Raw genomic sequence first — 20,952 nt, forward strand, 5'->3', positions numbered from 1 at the left:
GAGGGCCAACCGCGAAGCCGAAGAGAAGAAATGCGAAAGATTCGGACGGACATTGAAGCAAAAACGTTGTTCGGGTGAGTGGCGGTTGCGAAGTCGTACAGTTGCGGCGTGCTGCAGGCCACCGATGCTCACACTTCGCGTGCCATCTGCTGAAGTATGCGCTCGGCTATCATTCAGCCATAGAGGAATGCATTCTCTCACGCTACATAAGATAGCGTCGCCTTTTCCGCCGTTTATGAAATCTGAAGCGTGGTATTCGCGGCACCTACGACACATCGAAGGATGGGCACCACCCAATATTCGCTACATGTGCGGCTCCTCGCAGGCATGACGGCGTGTGGTGCTTATAGCATCCCCCGGTCTCGCAACTGCATGCATATCGTTTGCTGCGGTGGTCTAGGTGTTTCTGTGATGAGCGTGGCAACGTGACAGCCTATGATGTCTTAATGACGTGCAAGAATTTGACATTACAGTGCTGTCAAAAGTTTTCCCTGTCAATTATAGAGCGTTAGGTGCACCGTGTTTGCAATGGTTCAGACTAGTGCAGCAACATCAAACCGGTTTCGCAGAAAAACCGGTTGTCTGGTTACCTTAATTTGAAAACCGGATGACCGGAGTGATCAGTTATTCGGTTGGCTATTCGGTTATTAGTAACCGGATATTCGGATAGCCGGATATTCGGATACCCTGGTATTTGTGCATCTGTACTGCTGCTCAAATTACCTCTCTTTCTCTCTTTTATTAGTTTTTGTAGTTATTTTTGCAGCCGCTCGCGCGAGCAAGATTTCCTGTCTCGTTAACCTCCTTACCTTTCGTGCTTTAAATTTACCTTTCCGAATTGCTGTGCTCTTTGAAATAGTACTACAGGCTTCCCCCGGAAGTTATTCCAAGCGCCAGCTATTTTATTCGAAGCGTCAGTCAATTTATTCCCAGCGCAAAATAATTTATTCTTCGCGCCACGTGTATTAGTCTTCACGCCAGTGACTTTTCTCCAAAGGAGAGATGTATTTGCGGAAGTGGTATAGCAGTTCAAAACAATGGCCAAATTTTGTAATTTTGCGCCGACGAAACAGAACTGAAGAGCTTTCTTGTAGAGCATTGTCATGGGACTAATGAAATACCTTTCCCGCGCGATATATCATCGATATATAGCACTGATGTGGGCATTATATTACTGCCATTAACAGGTCATGCAAAACGTAGCTATTTGATGGCTTTGCTCAGATGCATTGAAACGCAGGAGCATCCAGCAACAAACAGTTGATTCGTAAGCTGATAAAAGCAGGCTGAAAAGGGCGTCACGTGACCTCTCATCGTTTTGTTTCTTACAAGACCCGTTGAGATGGATATCAAATAAACGAGCTTGGAAGAATCTCTGTGATTATAACCACATACCGCATCTGAGATCACGTGGAAGAGGGTGTTACGCGATCTCACGTAATATTCGCCAGCATATTCCTGATTCTCATCCATAATGGCGTGGATATCAAACGATCGGGCTTCGAAGGAGCTGTGTTGTAGTGCCCACGAAGGGTACGCTAGACAACGCGGTGAAGGATGTCACGTGGTCTTGCGTAACCTTCGCAAGTCCACACGGGATTCACAAACACAGTGAGATGAGTGTGAAATGAACGGGAATGGCAAGAGCTATGCGATGTTACGCATGTAGCGAACATCAAATCACGTGGGAGACGCTGTCCTGTCACTGGCCCATACGTGATTGCCGATCACACTGACGTGGATATAAAACGAGCCGGCTTCGAACAAGGTCTGCGATGGCATGCTCTTCGTGCAGGTAATACCACGTGAAAAAGAGTCACGTGATAAGACGTTACTTTAGCGACACCATGGGTAATTACCAGCCATGCCGACATGGATATCAAACGAACGGGAAAATTGAAAGCTATGCAATGGTGTACACGTCGTTAACGTAAAATCACGTGGTTATAATCGCAACGATTCTTCGAAGTTCGTTCATTTGATATCCATATCAACTGGTCCTGTTAAAGAATAAAATGATGAGAGGTCACGTGACGCTTTTTTAGCCTGTTTTTATCAGTTTACGAATCAACAGTTTGTTGCTGGATGCCCCTTTGTTTCAATGCATGTCAGCCAAGCCAGCAAACAGCTATGTTTTGCATGACCTATTAACGGCAGTAATGTCCATATGAGTGCAATGTTTCGATGATATTTCACGCGGGAAAGGCATTTCGTGAAAAGCAAGACAGCTCTGGTTTCAACGTGTGATGCAATGTTTGAACTGCTGCTGCGCAACGCAGCTTCTTGCAGCCCGTTTGAATTTATTGCTTCGCTATTCTTTTTGGCAGAATCCGATGGAGGTGCTGTCGCTTCAACGTTGTGGTTGGGAGACGTGAAACTGGATCCAACTGGTAAGCCATATAACGGTTTTCATCGAAGCCTTAAGCTACGTGTAGCCATGACAAATGTCACGCAAACTTGACATGACTGCTTTTTGCCTTCTGTGTGTGTGACGCGTGTGGCTTGACTTCACAGATGCAGCTTTTCGCAGATCAGGGAAGTGTCACTCAGATTATCTGCGATTCACTAGAAAATGCTCCAGCGTTTCTGCCGGAGAACACATATTGCATTTCCGCAGCAACGTGCACTTACTCTAGTAGAAGCAGTCGAGTGCTGTAGGCATGCTGGAAAGAGCTAACTGAATATTCCTGCGTTGAACTATGATTTTTGCCTTTAGCGCTGATCTTGCTTTCACATGACCTTCTAGCCCCAGGTGCAAATCTAGACAGCTCCGTATACAAAATTGCTATCTGTAGGTTTCACTAGGCGAACAAATGTCCTACTGCAAGTCTTGTCACTTGTAAAATTTGTGTGCTTTTTTTCCAGTTTTTTTCAGGCTTAATGCGTTGCCTACGGCAATGACGCAATGACACATTTGTAACGGGGTAAATTTATGTGTTGTCATAAAGGTAGGCCTTAAGTTGATGAACGCAATTCAAGTAGACGTTGCAATAGACGATGACATTCCAGAATACTGCGAAGAATGCCTGTCTCCAGACTGCCGATGCGACTGGCTTCACGGTTTACAGAATGCAGAGGTGAAGTCCGAAATGTTTCGGATGGCGAAGTTGATCCTAAAAAGAATGAAAGAAGGCATATTCAGTACACCTAGTAAGTTATAGGAAATATTTCTTACATGGGGCGAACGCCTGCTCATTTGAATTTTCTCGCAGCAAGAAGTCTGGCGATGACGCGTTCATTCTGATCCGATGGAGAAGTTGCTTTAATCTCGAGGTGAATATAGTTCTATAGCCATAGACACTTACAAAGTGGTCTAGAAATTGCGCTTGCAGTTCTCGAAAAATAAGAAAGTTGCGATAATTAGGTGATTTCTGTGAGAATTTGCTACTCTAAAAGCCAAACTGTTGATGCTTGTGGAATATTTTAAATCCGCCATGCGAGGTATTTATCACCGGTTCTAGACAAGCAAAAAACTGATGTATATTCATATCCTGGCTACGCGCTCGCAGGGGTCCGTTACTCACAACACTACATTCGCCTGACTCTTTGACACGCACTGTTTAAAATATATAGAGATTTTGCGCAGCTGCCCAAAGGTTATCGCCTCTGCTTCTTGAGAATGGGTTGAGATAGCAAGATGGATGAAGAAACCGTGAACACTAAAAGAACAACAATAGGCAGGGAGGCGCGATCTCTTCGAGTGCTGGAGTTTTCAGTTAGCGTAAAGGCCCATGGGTTCCGGCAGAACCCATGTGACGATGAATGGCGACGTTATTGCAATTAGCATTGAGGCAGTATCGTGCACACTGTATCGTCACCGCCGAAACGCGTCACGTAAGAGGCGTGCGCCGGGCTCCTTTCTCGCGCTTCGATCTGGACACGATGCCCCATCTAGTAGAAGGCTTGCACGCGTGTGAATATGTGAAATCAACTTGTGGGGTCTTCACGAGGGCGACGAAACGGCGGGGTCCCTGGGCGTTCCTGCGACCCGCACGCGTCGGAATGCGGGCGCCGCGGCCCTGTGAGTGAAGAATGAAGACGGGGCTGCCTGACGATGCAGGCATGGTGCACCGGAGAAATTCAATTATAGTATATTGGTTTGCCATTCAGGAGCAGCGGATAAGAATGGCTCATACATAGTGGTGCAAGTTGGCGTCCACGAGGCTCATTGATGAGCGGCACATAGTGATCCAAGTTGGCGTCGATAAAGAGCCTTAGAATAGGGGGCCAAATCCACACTGAAGCGCACTCCAATACGGGCCTTTCGCGCTCTTGCGCTCGCTGTGCACTCTTGTGCATGCTCGGCAGTTTTCAAACCCAAACGCTTCTGCAGCTTAATACAAAACTCTCTCATGAGGTTCATGGATGACAGTCAAACACCCAGTGGCAATACCGAAGTAGGCGTCATTGAGGTTCAGTGGTGACTTGCACATATTGAACGTCACATACCAAGCGACCCAGGATGCTCCGACGGTTGCTTTCAACCCCCACTTGCCTCAACCCAGCCACCCGGCCTGTTATACCAATGGGCATCTTCGATTCTCTTGACAGCTGCGGAGAGCCTGTGGGAATGCTTTTAGCCAATGAGCCTTGTATATGCCGCCTCTCGGGCAGTCTGGGCAGCACAGGTTGACAAATCGAAAAGGCCCACTCACTGTCTAGTGATCCATGTTAACGGCAAAATGATTACAACACAGATAGACAAATAGGTAGATAACTACCGGAAAGAGCTTCGTCGTCGCCGCGCTGGCAGCGAGGGCTATCAGTATAATAGCAATAGTTCATGCAGCGAAGGATTCAGCGGCCTTGTTTATATGACATATCCGCATGCTTGAGAGCAAAACGGAAGAGACGGAGAAATGCGGAGTTCATCCGCCTAGGTACCCCAGTTGCTTTATTTAGCGCAAAGTCGGGGGTTCAGTCCCACTCGTAGCGGTAGCATTTGTACAGGGGCGAAATACGAAAACTTTAGTGTACTTACACTTAAGTGCAGCCTAGCGAACGCCAGATGGACAAAATCAATCCGGAGTCCTCCCCTACGGCATGTTTCGTTATCATACATGGTGTTGGTACTTAACAGCCCAGAATTTAATAATATTTCAGATGCTCACTGCGTGAACACGGCCGCAAAAGATATGTCCAGTCATTCTGCTGGACATACGTGATCATCGGACTATTCGCTTTCCAAGCCGCGCACTGATAAGCACGAGAAAGCCATCTGCTTCGAATAAGATGAAAGGAGCTCTGGAATGCTATACTAACGCGTTGTCTGCCACGCCAGAGTAGGGATCCTAGATACGGCAAAACATTCAGGCTAAAACTGGTCTTTACAGCCGTTGCTATGCAATGGTAGAGGTGCATGCTGCATGTGTGAGAAATAGAAAGAATAGTTCTATTGGCCGCTTCAGTGTGCTTACTCGTGTCTGGGTGGCAGGCCGTAGTAATAGAGAATATTCATTGTCATAGGCAACTCCTGGTAGATACGACAGGCCGCCTGTAGGTGAATGAAAGGGAGACCCAGGTTACCAATACGTGCATTAAATGATACATACATATTTAGCTGATATATATTTTAGGTCATAAGTTATCTATCTTTATCCAGAATTGACACAATCATTTTCGAACGCCTTCACAGCTTGAACGCGAAAAAAATGGGATTGAGATACGTAGATGACTACATTGTGTTGCTTAACAAGAACTCTGACGCAAACGAGCTGCATGCTGTTAACATGTTTCCGAGTTCAATAAGGGCTTCGAAACCCTGATGTTCACTGAATAACTGTCTGATCGCAGTGCCATTAGATTTCTTTACATGATCTTCACTTTTTAACCTAACCCCACCTATTGGTCCTATTAGCCACGTTGCAGCAAGCAGGTCTTGGCGTAAAACTTTGGCCATCCTAAATTAATGAGACGAGCCCTTATTGACCTCTGTTTTCCTAACGCCCTAGCTAAGTCGTGAGAGCTCAAAATGGCTTAGTTTCAGTAACCAGTCGAAAAAACATTCAGAGAGTAGGCTACCTTTTAAGCGCTGAGAATTCACTGGCGGAAGCTCTACTCCGGAAAAGGTGCACCCCGCAAACGGCAGTGAAACCGAAGGACCAAAGCACGCAGCCATTATACGGTATTGCCGCAATGCATTTCAAAGCATTAAGAAGATGGCGAAACGTTCTCACGTTAGACTGGTTTGGCTCAGACCCTAGAAAGACTGTCAGACTCTGCTGTGTAAGTTAGTGCCACAGGAAACCCAGAGATTGCAGAACTGAAAGCTGGGTGAGTTGGTGAATATTTATGGTATAACTATAGCTCGCACAAAGAACCGATGATAGAGAGAGTCTAGAAACAAGCGCTAAGTCGCAAATATGTTCATTTCATTGCAGTTAGCCGGTGTATAGAGGGTGTTTTCTTTAGTTGCATCAAACTAAAATAAATTGCCTGTTGCAGATAACGCCATTCCAAGCCTTGATTCAGCTCTATGAGGCGGTCATTACTTATACGAGAAATCAAGATGTTGAATTGAATAATTACCATACTTATGCTAATTAACTTGCTAATATTTGATGTTAAGGCACATATATTATTATTCGAGTTGTAGGTAGTCAGTTCAAAGGGCATGTTCAGTTGGAATGAATTCTCAGGACTGCACCATTTGGAAATATTGATGTTCAAAGCGTCCGAAGAAACGCACTGGTGCTGGAATGCATTAAACGGCATTTACTCAAACAAAAAGGAACTGGGATGCCAATGTATTTCGTCAGACATTTTCAAAATGAATACCTAGAAACTGATGCTGTCCTGAGCATTCGTTCCAAGTGGATACGCCTTGCGAACTCAACGGTGATAATTCGTACATTAGGTGCGCAAAGGCGCAAAATGGAGTTGGGGTGAATTTCATCACAACGCATTTAGAACACTGACCAGTGCAACCAATAGCTGAGACCGCAGCCCTAAAACTCCCCGACTTAAACAAGCCGTTTGTGCTACAAACAGACGCTAGCGACTACGGTCTAGGTGCTGTTCTACTACAAGAATTCGAGGGTGAGTTACGGACAGCTGCGTGCGCAAGTCACACTTCAACATCCACAGAAAGAAATTACACTGTCACTGAGCGCGAATGTATGGCCATTATAGTCGCACCTAAATAAATTGACATGTACTTGGATGATGCCTCTTTTATTGCCAAGCAGGTCAGATGGCACTTGCATGGCTGCAGCGTTTACAGAATGCAGCAGGTTGCCTTGCTCACTGGATATTAACGTTGTAGAAATATCATTTTAGCATCGAACATCGCACTGGTGCACAAAACAAAGTTGCTGACGCACTCTCGCGTGCGCCTTTGCCTGAGCGTTCTGCCACCCTGAAGCCAGCTTCTTGGTTGCTGCTGTTGACACAGACCCGCGATGTCGGTCAGCAGGAAGCACCTCCTCGAGGCGCAATGGAAAGATGGCCTCTGCCGGCGTATCCTCGAGCAGCTAGGTGGCGCTAGTGTGCAAGCGTCGACCATCGGTGAGTTATGTACTCGCTGGCGATGGCCTTCTGCTTCGCAACATTGACGAGTAGGACGTTAACAGCCTCTGTCGCGTAGCCATCACCAGATGTATCAGAATAGCCTTCATTGGTTACTTCCATGACTCTGCTATGGCTGGTCAGAGTTCTGGCAGCAAGAATTATGATAAGTTATGTCAGACAGCTGCTTGGCCAGGAAAGCGGCCGGGCGTTTGACGATATGCACGAAGCTGTTCGATTTGTCAACGAGTAAAAGCGCACGGTGGTCTCCCACCGGGCTTGATGCAGCCAGTTCTTAGTGAAAGCCCCTGGAAAATCATGGCGTGTGACGTAATGAGCCCTTTCCCCCGTACTGCGCGGGGCAACCACTACTTATAGATGATTATTTAGTCCTTTACGAAGTTGGTTGAATTATACCCATTGCGTGCTGTTACTTCACGAATTCCCATATCGGAGGATGTGATACAAACATCGCATCATCGTTGGATTGAAGCACCGGACCTGCGTGGCTCGACCTTTGGCGAGCCCTTCTGCGCATGGAGCACTACCACAGCGTCACCTGGTCGTTTACACTGCACTATAAAGCCGAGGACGGACGCTATGCTCTTCAGTGGGTCTTGCAGCGGCACGATGAGCACATGGTTTAAGCTTGTCTGCACTGTCTTTCAGATTGCCGCCTGCACCAAATCCAGATGTCTTCAGGAATGTGCTACCTCTGCGCATGATCCCTTTGGCCCATCCTTCGAAACGTTACTCAGGACCGCCATATCGGAGGATGTGATACAAACATCGCATCATCGTTGGATTGAAGCACCGGACCTGCGTGGCTCGACCTTTGGCGAGCCCTTCTGCGCATGGAGCACTACCACAGCGTCACCTGGTCGTTTACACTGCACTATAAAGCCGAGGACGGACGCTATGCTCTTCAGTGGGTCTTGCAGCGGCACGATGAGCACATGGTTTAAGCTTGTCTGCACTGTCTTTCAGGTATGCCCGAAGTACAATTTTCCTTGTTATAGAAGCGATGATCGATGTGTAGTGCTGCTGCCTGGCCCACTGATGAGAGCGTTTTCTATTTTTTCTGTCCGTAGAATGTTGTTGATGTTATCCGGTGACGTCGAGACCAATCCTGGTCCCGATAAGTTACAGGATACGCTATTGCAATTGCTTGCAGGGCAGGAAAAAATTCGTTCCGAAATATCTTCTTGGACAGCCAAGTTTTCTTCCATTGAAGAAAGGCTAAACAGGCTTGAGACGTCAGTACTGCCAGTCGCGGAAGTGATTCCGCAAGTTCAGGAACTTGAAAAAACTGTCGCTCATCTTAAAAACGTGGTATTGAAGCTGGAAAGTCGGTCTGACGATCTTGAAAACAGGTCCCGCCGAAATAACCTTGTTGTCTATGGATTACCTGAACCCCATTCTGAGACCTCCGGGCAACTACTTGACGCATTCACGAACTTGATATCTGATAAACTTGGTGTTCAGTGTGCAGACATTGAACGTTGGCACAGGCTTGGGGTGCGTAGAGGTGATAAACCACGTCCTGCTATTTTCAAATTTTTGGACTACAGGTCAAAGATTGCAATATTAAAGAATGCCCGAAAGCTTAAAGGTACAGATATATATATAAATGAGGACTTCTCTGAACGGGTTCGAAAGATACGCAAAGCTCTTTGGAGGCTTTCTGTAAATCAAAGGAAAAATGCATCTACCGTTCGTCTGCAGTATGATTCCTTGCTGATAGACAATGTACGCTATGTGCTGAATGAATCAGGTGATTCAATGATTAAAACCAAGAAGCAAACCTCTGCAGTACATGAAACTTGACTGCATTCCGATGCTAATTTCTCGCTGGTAAACGTTAATGCCCGCAGTCTTCTTAACAAAATTCAAGACTTTCACCATCTCGTGGCATTTTATCATCCTTCTGTGATTTGCGTGACTGAAACGTGGCTTGGTGAACACATCTTAGATACTGAAATTTTGCCACCAGGTTACAGCGTCCTCAGGAAAGATAGAAGTGACCGGCGCGGTGGCGGTGTGGCACTCTTCGTAAACCAAGACATTGAGTTTACAGCATTGCCTGACGTTCCTAACTGCGAATCAGTATGGTGCAAAATAAGGCTTTGTGGATTCACTTTGGCTGTAGGAGCTGTTTATCGACCCCCTGACACAGATCTCAGTGTCTTTTCCGATCTTACCGATTATATAACCAAACATAAACTTAACTGTTGTAAAATGTTACTTGCTGGTGATTTCAACACCCCTGGCATAGATTGGCCAACGCTATCTGCTGGTGGCCGTCACAAAGCCATTTGTGATTACTTGATTAACATGTCTATTTCTTTCGATCTGACGCAAATTGTGAATTCCGCAACCCGAGAAAGCTCAATTTTAGATCTTGTTTTCATAAATGAGCAACTTAGACAAAATGGTTATGATAGTACCATCGTTGAAGGCCTCTCGGACCATAAAGGGGTCATTGTTTATTTGAATTTAGCAACTATGCCTAAGCGCCCCTCACATCAGACAGTATTGAACTTTGAACGTGCTGATGACAACTCCATAACTGAGTTGCTCGCATGCTCTTTTGATGAATTTTCGAGTTGCGTAAACCATTCCTCTGTTAACGTGTTAGTGAACCGTTTTTACTCAATTGTCAATCAATGTATAACTGATTACATTCCAACCAAGTGTATAAAGCGCAATCCCAAGCACCCTTGGTACACACGTGAAATTATACACCTAATTCGTCGCATCAGGCGTCTGCGCAAACAACCCTATGCAAACAATCCAATGAAAGCTTCAGTATTGACCACACTTAAAAACAACTTAAAATCTGCTATGTCAAATGCGAAAAGTTTCTATTTTAATAGCACCTTGTCATACTTCATTAAAAACAAGCCATCAAAGTTCTGGCGAACCATCAGTCCACCAAGTGAGAGCTCTCCTTCATTCATAATTGCTAATCAACCATGCTCAGATAATTTTAGCATTACTGAAGCTTTCAATAATTACTTTAAATCAGTGTTCACCTGTGATGATGGACGCACCCCTACGTTTTGCACTACTCTTTCGTCATCACCTTTTCCTAGTATGGCAATCACTTCAGCTGGTGTACACAATCTTATACTCAAGATCGATACTATGAAAAGTACTGGGCCAGATAATATACCAGATATGTTTTTACGGCGATATTCTGAATGGAGCTCTCGGTACTTATCCCTAATTTTTTCGAAATCTGTAGAATCATCCACTGTTCCAATACTCTGGAAATGTGCTAAAGTTGTTCCAATTCACAAAGACGGTAATAAGCAGGAAATATCTAACTACAGACCTATTTCTTTAATATCAACATCTTGTAAACTATTGGAACACATTATTCATAAATATATCATTGAGTACTTATCTGAACATAATCTTCTTTCGCATGCTCAGCATGGCTTCCGTTCCGGATTCTCCACGGTAACACAACTTCTAGAATTCTCCCATGATATTGCATCCACACTTAACCTTAGAGGACAACTTGATGCCATTTTTATTGATTACAGTAAAGCTTTTGACACAGTGTGCCATAAAAAGCTTCTCATTAAACTCAAGGCAATAATTCATGATTATAAATTACTAGGTTGGATACAGGACTACCTAAGTACAAGAACTCAGTTTGTTGCATTTAACAATGTTCACTCATCTCGTGTCAATGTTACATCCGGTGTACCACAGGGGTCTGTCTTGGGTCCTTTGCTGTTTGTAGTCTATGTAAATGATGTCGTTGAAGTAACCGCGGGCACTTCTGTCAAAATAAGACTATATGCTGATGACTGCGTCCTTTATTCTAGTATAAGTAGTAATCATGATCAGTTAGAGCTGAATGAAGTCTTCACCCGTTTTTGCGAATGGAGCAGAACATGGCAAATGTCACTTAATTTTAAGAAAACCGTATCAATGACTTTTTCGAATAAAAAACAACCATTACAATTTACATATTTTAATGAAGCGCACAAGCTTGCAAGCGTCCACACGTTTAAATACCTTGGTGTTACTTTCTCCCCTGATCTAAAATGGCATGCTCACATTAACTGTATAACCAACAAGGCGTTGAGAAAACTGGGTTATCTTAAAAGGACCTTACGAGATGCAACTAAAGAATGTAAATTAACGGCATACAGATCACTAATAAGGCCTCTACTTGAATACGCGTCGGTAGTGTGGTCGCCACATCATTCCAAAGACATAGACATGCTTGAGTCTATTCAGAAAAAGGCCATAAGGTTTATATGTAATCGTTATGACCGCCATTTCTCACCGACATCACATGCTAGCAAGCTACTACTAAAGCCACTGGCCCATAGACGTACTTGTGACCGTGTTGTTCTGCTACATAAAATTGCTCATGGGAAAACTTATGTCAATGCACCTATTGTTTTCACTAACCCTTCTTCTCGGCCCACCAGAAGAAGTCATCATCTTAACATTGTTCCTTTGAATGCAACGATTGATTGTTTTAGGTTTTCCTTTTTTCCGCATACAATTGTGATTTGGAATGGCCTTGAGGGGTCCTTGCGCGAGTTACCAAGTGATGTATTTGCCAACGTATTACCTAATCATGTTCATTAATCAACTAGCTATTCCTGATATTGTTTTTTTTTCGATTGTTTGTTTTCTTTTTGCCACTCAAATGTATTCTTCAACTGATTGACATATGTATGCACTCACTCCTGCAATATCTTGCTATGCAAGATGGCAGTATATGTAAATAAAATAAATAAATAAAATAAAACATTTGGCGCTGTCTCTCCTATGTCTTTTCGCGTTTTGGTTTCCCACGACAACTGATAACCGACAACGCCAATTACTTCACCAGTCGCACATTTGCTAAGGTGTGTTCTGCCTTCGGCATCAAACACAAAAAGAGAACCCCATACCATCCACAGGCCAACATGCCAGAACGCATCAACAGGAACTTGAGGTCAATGCTTATGGCACATACAACCGATCATACAGAATGGGATAATGACTCTCGGGAATGGAATTTGCGACGCGTACTCCACTGAACAGATCCATTGGTTTTACACCCGCATGTCTGAACTTTGGTAGAGAAACTCCATTTACACTAACCCATATCTTGGTTCCGTCGCATTCGGCACATTCCGATACTCGCCACTACGTGAATGCACGATGTAAGCGGCTTACAACCGCTGTCATGGCTGCTCGTGGGCCGTGACAGCGGTTGAGGGAAGAAATTATTCACGGAAAATTCCGTCAATAATTTCCCGTATGTTCTCTACAGGAATGTTTTCACTCACAAAAGTTAGATCAAGAATTGTGCTGCTCGACGAAGTGACACGTGTAGGTTGCTGAATGATTTGCTTTAAACCGCTATTGGCGGCCATATCGCCTCAGCGCCGTCCTTATCGACAACACCAGCATCATACGAAACCCATTTTATACCTGGTAGATTGTAATCCTCCGTAAGGACAACCTTTTTGTCCCCTTGAAGTTGACGCTGCATGTAATCAGACAATATATGTGATGGCTCCGGGCCAGAATTCGGTGCTCTCTACATTGTACCAACACAAAGGCAATATACGCCTATCGTGATCCTACAAAAGAGTGCTTCTGCGACGGTAATGCTAGGTAGGGGTCTGGTCTGAATGTCGTCTTTTGCTAAAATCACGACGTCACCGCCACTTGTGGATCTATTTTGACGAAGAACTATATAACCTGGGGGAAGTATGTTGTTGGTCAAGATGCGTGATGACAGCCAAGTTTCACTAATGTTTATCATATCAGGTTCATGTTCAAGAAAAAAGGCCTCAAGTTCTACCGTATTATCAACGATACTTCTGACGTTGATATTCAGAATAGTTAGTTTTTTCTTAACTTAGCAGGCTGCAGTTCGGCTATTCGAGGAAACACTTTTTACTGGTAATTTCTAGCCTAATTTTTCATCTCATGGAAAGAGTTCATCAGTTACTTCGATCTTATCGTAAACGAGTCTGACGTTTTCATGCTTTTCGCTATTCAGTTTGCAACCTCCCCAAAGTTTTTTCTTATATTGCGTACCGCCAGAGAAAAAATTTCGCTCACAGAGAATTTGGAACTCTTCAGTCTAAAAGAGTCCTGAAGTATCTTGACTTCGTCTCTGTAATTGAAGAACTTGAAGATCACGGGGCGCGTTTTGTTAGCCTTCTTCCCTCCCAAGCGGTGAATTCACTGAAAAACGGAAAGCGTTACACCTAGAACTTCTTTAACTAGTTTAGTGCTAACGTCGTTTTCAAGGCTTTCCGAAGTTTCATCCTCGAGCTCGTTTAGCCCATAAATAATTAGGTTCGACCATCTGCTTCGGTTTTCCAGATCGTCAATTTGACGCAAAAATTATTTCATGGTGTTCCAGCTGCATCCTCTTTCCCTCGATGGTTGACATGCGACTTTCAAGCTGTCCTAAAAGGTCTAGTTTTGAGTGAATACCTGGTAATTACTTCCTTAAACCCTTATTTTCGTTTCTGATAGCGGTGATGTCGGCAGACATTTTTCTAATTTCAGCAGCAAGTTCCTGCATGGTGGACCACGGCTGCTCTCTACATCCTACACGAATATATACACGGATGAAAGCATGTTTTTAGATATGTTTTAGATATAGATTAAGCGCGATTCCCTTCATATATATCTTCAGTGTTCTCGCACGTGCGCATTCACATAGTCAGTGTCCCTTTTTTTACGTTCCCCTCTCCTCATGGCTATATAATCAGCCACCTGTGACTTCAATAAACAGTTGCAAGTAGCGCCTTGTCCTGTCAGTATTCTTGTGTGCCGTCATTATTGGCGCTTCACCCATTGAAAGCTATGCACCAACTAGCCCCACAACGTGTTTTACTGCTCTACATCCCTTCCCAGCAGCAACAGGTATCTTAATGACACTATGCAGTTTCGAAGCAAAGAACACATTTGCCTAAGGCATGACAGTACGAGAAGAATTAAGCAATTACTGCGGTAACATTTGCCAAAACGTTTGCTCATCTGGAGCATGAAGACAAAAGGATTTGTCAGCCACATATTCTTTCCAATGCCACCGTGCCCAATGCTGTAGTCATGGAAGCAGCTGCTATTTAAAGCCTTTGATGTCGATAAGGTTGTTGATGTCGCTGCAGCCATGAAGAAGTGATGATCACGATCAAAGCCGTCCCGGAACTCCTTCAGTTCTGCCCTCAATTCCCGCTGAAATTCTTCAAAAAGAGCAATCAGTTCTTTAGACATGGTCAAAGCAGTTCAGTGAAAAGCAAATATAGCACACTGTGGCAGCAGCAGCAGCAGCAGCAGCAGGGGCAAAATGAAAAGAAATACCAAGAAAAAAAGCACACCTGCGTGTGCGAAGAATACGTCCTGTTAGCGCGCTGCAATCTGGCCACTGCCGCTGCTGCCAAGTGATCGGTGGTCAGTCGGATCCTCGATTTATATCCGCAGCAGCTGATGAGGGTCCAATGGGAGTGCAGGGCTGACGTTACTTCACGTCACCGGAATGATCCCTTTCAGGTAGTCTTTGCGATGAAGAGAGCCATGGTGAATTGCGCAGACAGCGGACTATCGTCCCGACGAAGGCAACCGGCGTGCAGGAAAATCTGCGTGTGCGAAGAATACGTCCTGTTAGCGCGCTGCAATCTGGCCGCTGCCGCTGCTGCCAAGTGATGGAAGGATGAGGTCTCAGTTACCATGATCAGATGCCACGTGCATCGAGTCCATATCACGAAGTCTGCGGTTAAATCCCTCTGTGAGCTTGTTAGTCCGGTGATGGTATGCCACGCTTGTTCGATGAATAATGTGACATTCCGAAAGCAAACTTTCGAGGACTTGTCGAAGGACGAAGCGATGCAGGACAAAACAGGCTACATTCCGCGCTGTAGCCCCTGATAAAGAAGCAGTTTCGGCGCAGCGTGTCAAATCGTCACAGCAACCACGATCCACCAATTGCCGTCTGGTGTCACAGAAAGCGGACCGTATAGGTCGATGCCGATACGATCGTAGGGTGTGGCCGGGCACGGGAGTGGCTGCAAGACACCAGACGGGCGTAAAGGCGGCGATGTGCGGCGTTGGTAGTCCAAACAGCACCGAACAAACTTTTGTAAAAAATTGTACATGCTGCTCCAGTAGAAGCGGTGGCGAATTCGTTCATACGTCATGAAAACTCCGGCGCAAGCACACTGCGGATTGTTGCGAAACGAGGCACATAATTGTGATCTCGAGCCTCGGCGAGTCACCAGAAGCGATCTACGGCCTTCAGGAGCATAATTGCGTCGGTGGAGCAGCTGGTCACGAACGGCAAAATCAAGTCGTGGGAGGGTTCGGCATACAGGTATGGCCGATGATGCAGAAAGATAGCCGAATAGAGAAACGATTAACGGGTCACGACGTTGTCCGGTGGCAAAGGAGTCCATGTCGAGAGATGAAACGGAGTGTGCGCAAGTTGTTCCGCAGGCCGAGTATGGAGGTAAAAGTGAATAGGACAGGACATCTGCGTTTGAGTGTGCGCGTCCGCTGCGGTATACGACGCGAATATCGTACTCTTGGATGCGTAGTGCCCAACGGGCTAGGTGAACAGTAGGATCTTTCAAGTTGGCGAGTCAACAAAGCGCTTGGTGATCTGTGACCAAGTTGAATGGGCACTTGTATAGGTGTGGGAGTAACTTGCCAAGTTCCCATACTAAAGCCAAGCACACTTCTTCAGTCAGGCTGTAATTGGCCTCAGGCTTCGTCAGCGTGCGACTCGCATAGGCGACTACGTATTCGGAGTAGCTGGGCTTTCGCTGGGCAAATGGGCGCCGAGAACGACCCCTCTGGCAGCTGTATGTAGCTCAGTTGCAGCTGACGGGTCGAAATGGCGAAGAATATGTGGGGAGGAAAGAACGCGACGCAGCGTAGCGAACGCGTGCAGGGGACGAGGAGGAGAGGTCGGCGTGACCGCGTAGTCAATGGCGTCATGATCGACGCGAAATTTCGAACAAAGCGCCGGAAATATGAGCATAGGCCAACAAAGCTTCCAGGTTATTTGATGGTCTTAAGCTTCGGAAACTCAGCGACTGCTCGAAGTCTTGCAGGATCGGGTAGAATGGCGTGGTTGGACCCAACGTGGCCTCAGATGGGGATCTCCCGCGCACCGAAGCGGCACTTTTTAAGGTTGAGTTTGAGGCCAGTGCTCATTAAACAGGTTTTTACGAACGAATACATGTCTGAAGCGGAGCAGGTGAGTCGGAAAATAAGACGAGAAAACCACGACATTGTCGAGGTAACACAGACACATAGGCCACTTGAGGCCATTCAGCGTGTTATCCATGAACCATTCAAACGTGGCAGGTGCGTTACAAAGCTCGAAAGGCATCAGGGTAAATTTCTACGAACCGTGAGGCGTAATGAATAAGATATTCCGGTGATTGGCCGCAGCCATTCGGGCCTGCACCTGAACGCAAGTCCATGGACAAAAAGGAATTCTGCTCCGTGAAGACCGTCGAGGATGCGCGGCAAAGGATAGATTTCTTTGCGCGTTAACCTATTTAAATGACAGTAGTAGACGCAAAAGTGAATGGACCCGTCCTTGCGAACGAGAGCTACAGGAGATGCTCAGGGACTGTGCGAAGGTGTAAAAGCTTCACGGTGCAGCATATCTTCGACTTGGGTGGTACTCAGACAACGCTGTTCAGCAGAGACGTGATACGGTCGTTGACGTAACGGCTGTAGCGAATCGGTGTCGATGTAGTGCTGCTGCGCTTCCAACGTGCGCCCCAGTTGAGGTTGTGAAACGTCCAATTAAATTCTAAAGTGGTGCAGGAGATCACGAAGGTGCGTTTGCCAGGCGTAAGGGTATTGGTGATGAGACTTGAGGAATGTATCACTGGACATATCCTCAAGCACCGAAATCGCAGATGGTTGGTTGGCGTCGACATCAAAAGAGTCTCCGAGGACGTCAACCAAAAACGATGAATCGTGGTGTTCCACAAAGCAAAGGCATTCACCAACGAGCAATGTAATTGGCAGACAGAGGTGATCGTAGAAGCATATATTGCTGCAGCTGCCGGCGATGTCCAGCGTTGCGAAGGGAGTGGTAGAGCCCTACGGCTCATGAAGACGTCGGACGGCGTGAGGAGGACTGCTGCACCAGTGATGACATCGCAGGATACGGATGCGAGGGAGTACGAGCCAGGCAGAATGTCTGTGTCCTCGCGCACGGCCAGTTTAAAAGGGCGATCATTATCTTTGTGCAATGGTGCATAACACAAAGGGGAAAATTCAACTTCGGCGCGTGCGGCAGTTGATTGCGGCTTTATGACGGAATAAGAAATCCCATGTTAGGATGACACGATGCGAGCATGCGGGAAGAACAATACACTCGACTATATATACAATGCCGTGAATAAGCACTCGTACAATACAGGCTGCGTGAGGCGTGACGTGCTGCGCACTTGCAGTACGAAGCGACAGTCCAGAAAACGGCGTGGTCACCTTGCGCAGTGAATGGCACAGAAACGGCTGTGCCGGTACCCACAACAGCAAATGCAGCAACACCTTGTACAGAAATTTCGACCACGTTAGCAGGTCAGGCGTGAGTACTTAGTTCGAACGGGGCGCAACATTTGCCTCTTGAACTGCGACGTTCCGTTTTCCTGGTTGTATGGTGTGAGTCGCCGACGCATTGGGGAGAGCGAGCGTCGGCGATGGTATGGCCAACGACGCGACGGAAATTCTGGCAGGTCAGCACGAGCATACGGATAGGGGCAAGGAGCGGCGCATTGGCGGAAGGGCTGGCTGCCGTACCGGAATGGCCGAGAGGCGTCGCCTACTGGCAGCGCATACGCAAGTTGCGCGGCCACAGGCAGGACTGGCTGAGCATAGGTGAGAGGCATGGCTACAGGCTGCAGTGCAAGAGCTGAGTGGAGATTCGTGGCTGCACGCGGCTGGTGGTGGGCAGAGTGGACAATTTCAACCACCTCTTCGAGAATGAGGGTGTGGAGCGTGTTTGGCAGGCGGGAGCTTGGCTCCTGAGTGAAGGAGACGAAAGAAAGTCGGCGGGCAACTTCCTCATGGACGAAGTCCTTGACCTACTGAAAGAATGAGGATTGGTCATACATTGGCAGCGGCGGTAGCAACGTGTCTACATTGTTAACGGCGAAACGGCTCCTGTTGCAGATCGTACCTCACCTTCCTGAGCCCTACTGTGGCTGAGTACCTGGAACATGGTCAGTTCTGCTGCTGGAAACCTACGTCATTTCCGACGCCATCACCACCGAGTTTGGTCACCGACCTCCGGGTGTGCTACCGTTTGCGCAATCTACCGTCAGCGCGCAACCGTCAGCCCTGAGACAAGCTGTGCAGGCGCCGACTGGGAGCCCGTACAAGATAATACCCGAGCGCTTGGATCGTTCGGTGACTTGGCAGTGGCGGCAGCAACCTGTCTACATCGTTAACGGCGAAACTGCTCGCGTTGCAGGTTAGTGCAACATTACTTGAAGTTGAAATTGATTGTGCAAAATGTCCACTGCTGCTGCTGCCTGCTCTGGTGTTAGTGATTGCTTGTCCAAACGCACTTTTTGGAATTTTGCTGAAATGTCTGATCGCGAAAACCATGTGTCTAGCGTGTGTTCGTCTTGTAAGTCACCTATTTGTCACAATGGGCCGAGAGTGACATGCACGGAGTATCAATGCGCATATCATTTCGCTGATATGCGGGGATGACAGAGAAATCATTTAAAGCAAAAAAAAGCAATGTGGTAAAGCAATCTTGGTGATGTCTCACGTGCAGGGAATGTGCTTTTGGCTTAAGTAGCAAAGACGCAACGATTCTGATCTCGATGTCAGGCACGCTTTTGCCTCCATCCTCGAGAAACTTGATAATTTGCCAGAAGTAACAAAAAAAGTGGCAGAAATGGAAGAATCTGTCCAACATATGTCTAAGAAGTTTTCTAAATTTGAAAGAGATGTTTCCCGCCAGGACACTAAGATGAAGGTGCGGAAGAAGAAATTAAAGGAGCTAGAAGCAAATGACGATATGACGCAAGTAGTGCAAACACAGCTACAAGATGTTAATGACCTTGAGTACCGAAGCAGGAAGCTGAACTTGGAGATACACGGTATTGCGGTTGCACCCAACGAACATCTACTTTCCATATTAAACGCAATTGCCCTGAAACTTGAAGTCCCACTCTTAACGGCAGAAGACATTCAATCAATAGACAGATTGCCTGCTCGACAGTGTAGGACGTCAGCAATAATCACAGGTTTCACCAGACGGATAACGAAGAGACTCATGGCTGAAAGCTAAGAACAGAGTTAAAAATGGTGAGCCGCGCATCATTGTCTAGGGAAACATGACTCAATATAAGAGAGACTTGCTTCGAACTGCGAAAGAAAGGGCAAAAGGTAGCGGTCATCGTTTTGTCTGGGATACGAATGGGAAGATCCGCGTCCGCAAAGATGAAGGAATGAATATATTTCATATCAAAGGAGCAAACGACATGGTCCATCTTAGTTAAGTACTGCATAAGCACAGTATGTGAAGAAAGAAAAAAAATGATACAGTATCCGTGTCACCTTACGACTGACCTGAACCGCATTGCTTCGTCTTTTTCATCCGCATCCATTAAAGGGGTACTTATCAATGCAATATCAGTGAAAAATAAATCAGGATTGCTCGAGGAATTCTTTAGTGAATTTCAATTTAAGTTCTCCGTGATAATGTTCAGTGAAACATGGAGCACTAGCGCAGATAATGTCTATAAAATGTCAAATTATAGTACATACTACCTCAATAGACCTGTTGGTCGTGGTGAGTAGAACTAGTGCTGGATTCGAATGATATTGTTACGTAGGAAGACACCGACGAAAAGCTATTTACAAGTATATTTACAAGGCAATACGCCGCAGTTGACCAAGAGGCAACAGCCCGCGCTAGCTTCCAATCGTCGTCTTCGTCTTCTTCCTGCGCGGCTCTTCGTCAGTGGGAATACGACCCCGTAGCATTACCCCCGGCGGCAAAAGCGCCGTCCCGGAGCGACTAAAGGCTGGACTCGGAAGCAGTGTAGTAGCTCTTGAGCCTACTGACGTGCACGACATCACTGGACGCCAGAGTAGATGACGAGGTTGAGCTCACAGGAGCAAGTTCATAAGTCACAGGCGTCACCTGGCGAAGCACGCTGTAGGGCCCTGTGTATCGCGAAAGGAGCTTTTCGGAAAGTCCAACGTGACGACAGGGCGACCACAGGAGCACGAGTGCACCAGGCGAAAACTGTACGTCATGGTGGCGGGCGTTGTACTGACGCTGCTGCGTGGTTTGCGAGTCCGTCAGTCGAGCACGTGCAAGCTGGCGTGCATGATCGGCGAGGGCGATGGCGTCGCGCGCATACTCGGTTGTTGAGGTCGCAGCAGGAGGAAGTACTGTGTCAAGGGGCAAGGTCGGTTCGC

General features: G+C 46.5%; 1 protein-coding gene across 1 annotated transcript in view; it reads right to left on the reverse strand.

Annotated features, from left to right (window-relative positions):
- Positions 1–2,964: 2,964 nt before the first annotated feature.
- Positions 2,965–20,952, reverse strand: part of LOC139047299 (uncharacterized) — a 1,527,628-nt gene continuing 1,509,640 nt past the window's right edge. The window contains exons 27-28 of the mRNA XM_070521114.1: positions 5,418–5,494; positions 2,965–3,113 (exon numbers count right to left, since the gene is read on the reverse strand). Of these exons, the coding sequence (XP_070377215.1) occupies positions 3,056–3,113; positions 5,418–5,494 (135 nt within the window). The 3' untranslated portion in view covers positions 2,965–3,055. The remainder of the gene's footprint in view (positions 3,114–5,417; positions 5,495–20,952) is intronic.

This window comes from Dermacentor albipictus, chromosome 7, assembly GCF_038994185.2.
Source record: "Dermacentor albipictus isolate Rhodes 1998 colony chromosome 7, USDA_Dalb.pri_finalv2, whole genome shotgun sequence".
In the NCBI taxonomy this organism is placed as follows: domain Eukaryota; kingdom Metazoa; phylum Arthropoda; class Arachnida; order Ixodida; family Ixodidae; genus Dermacentor; species Dermacentor albipictus.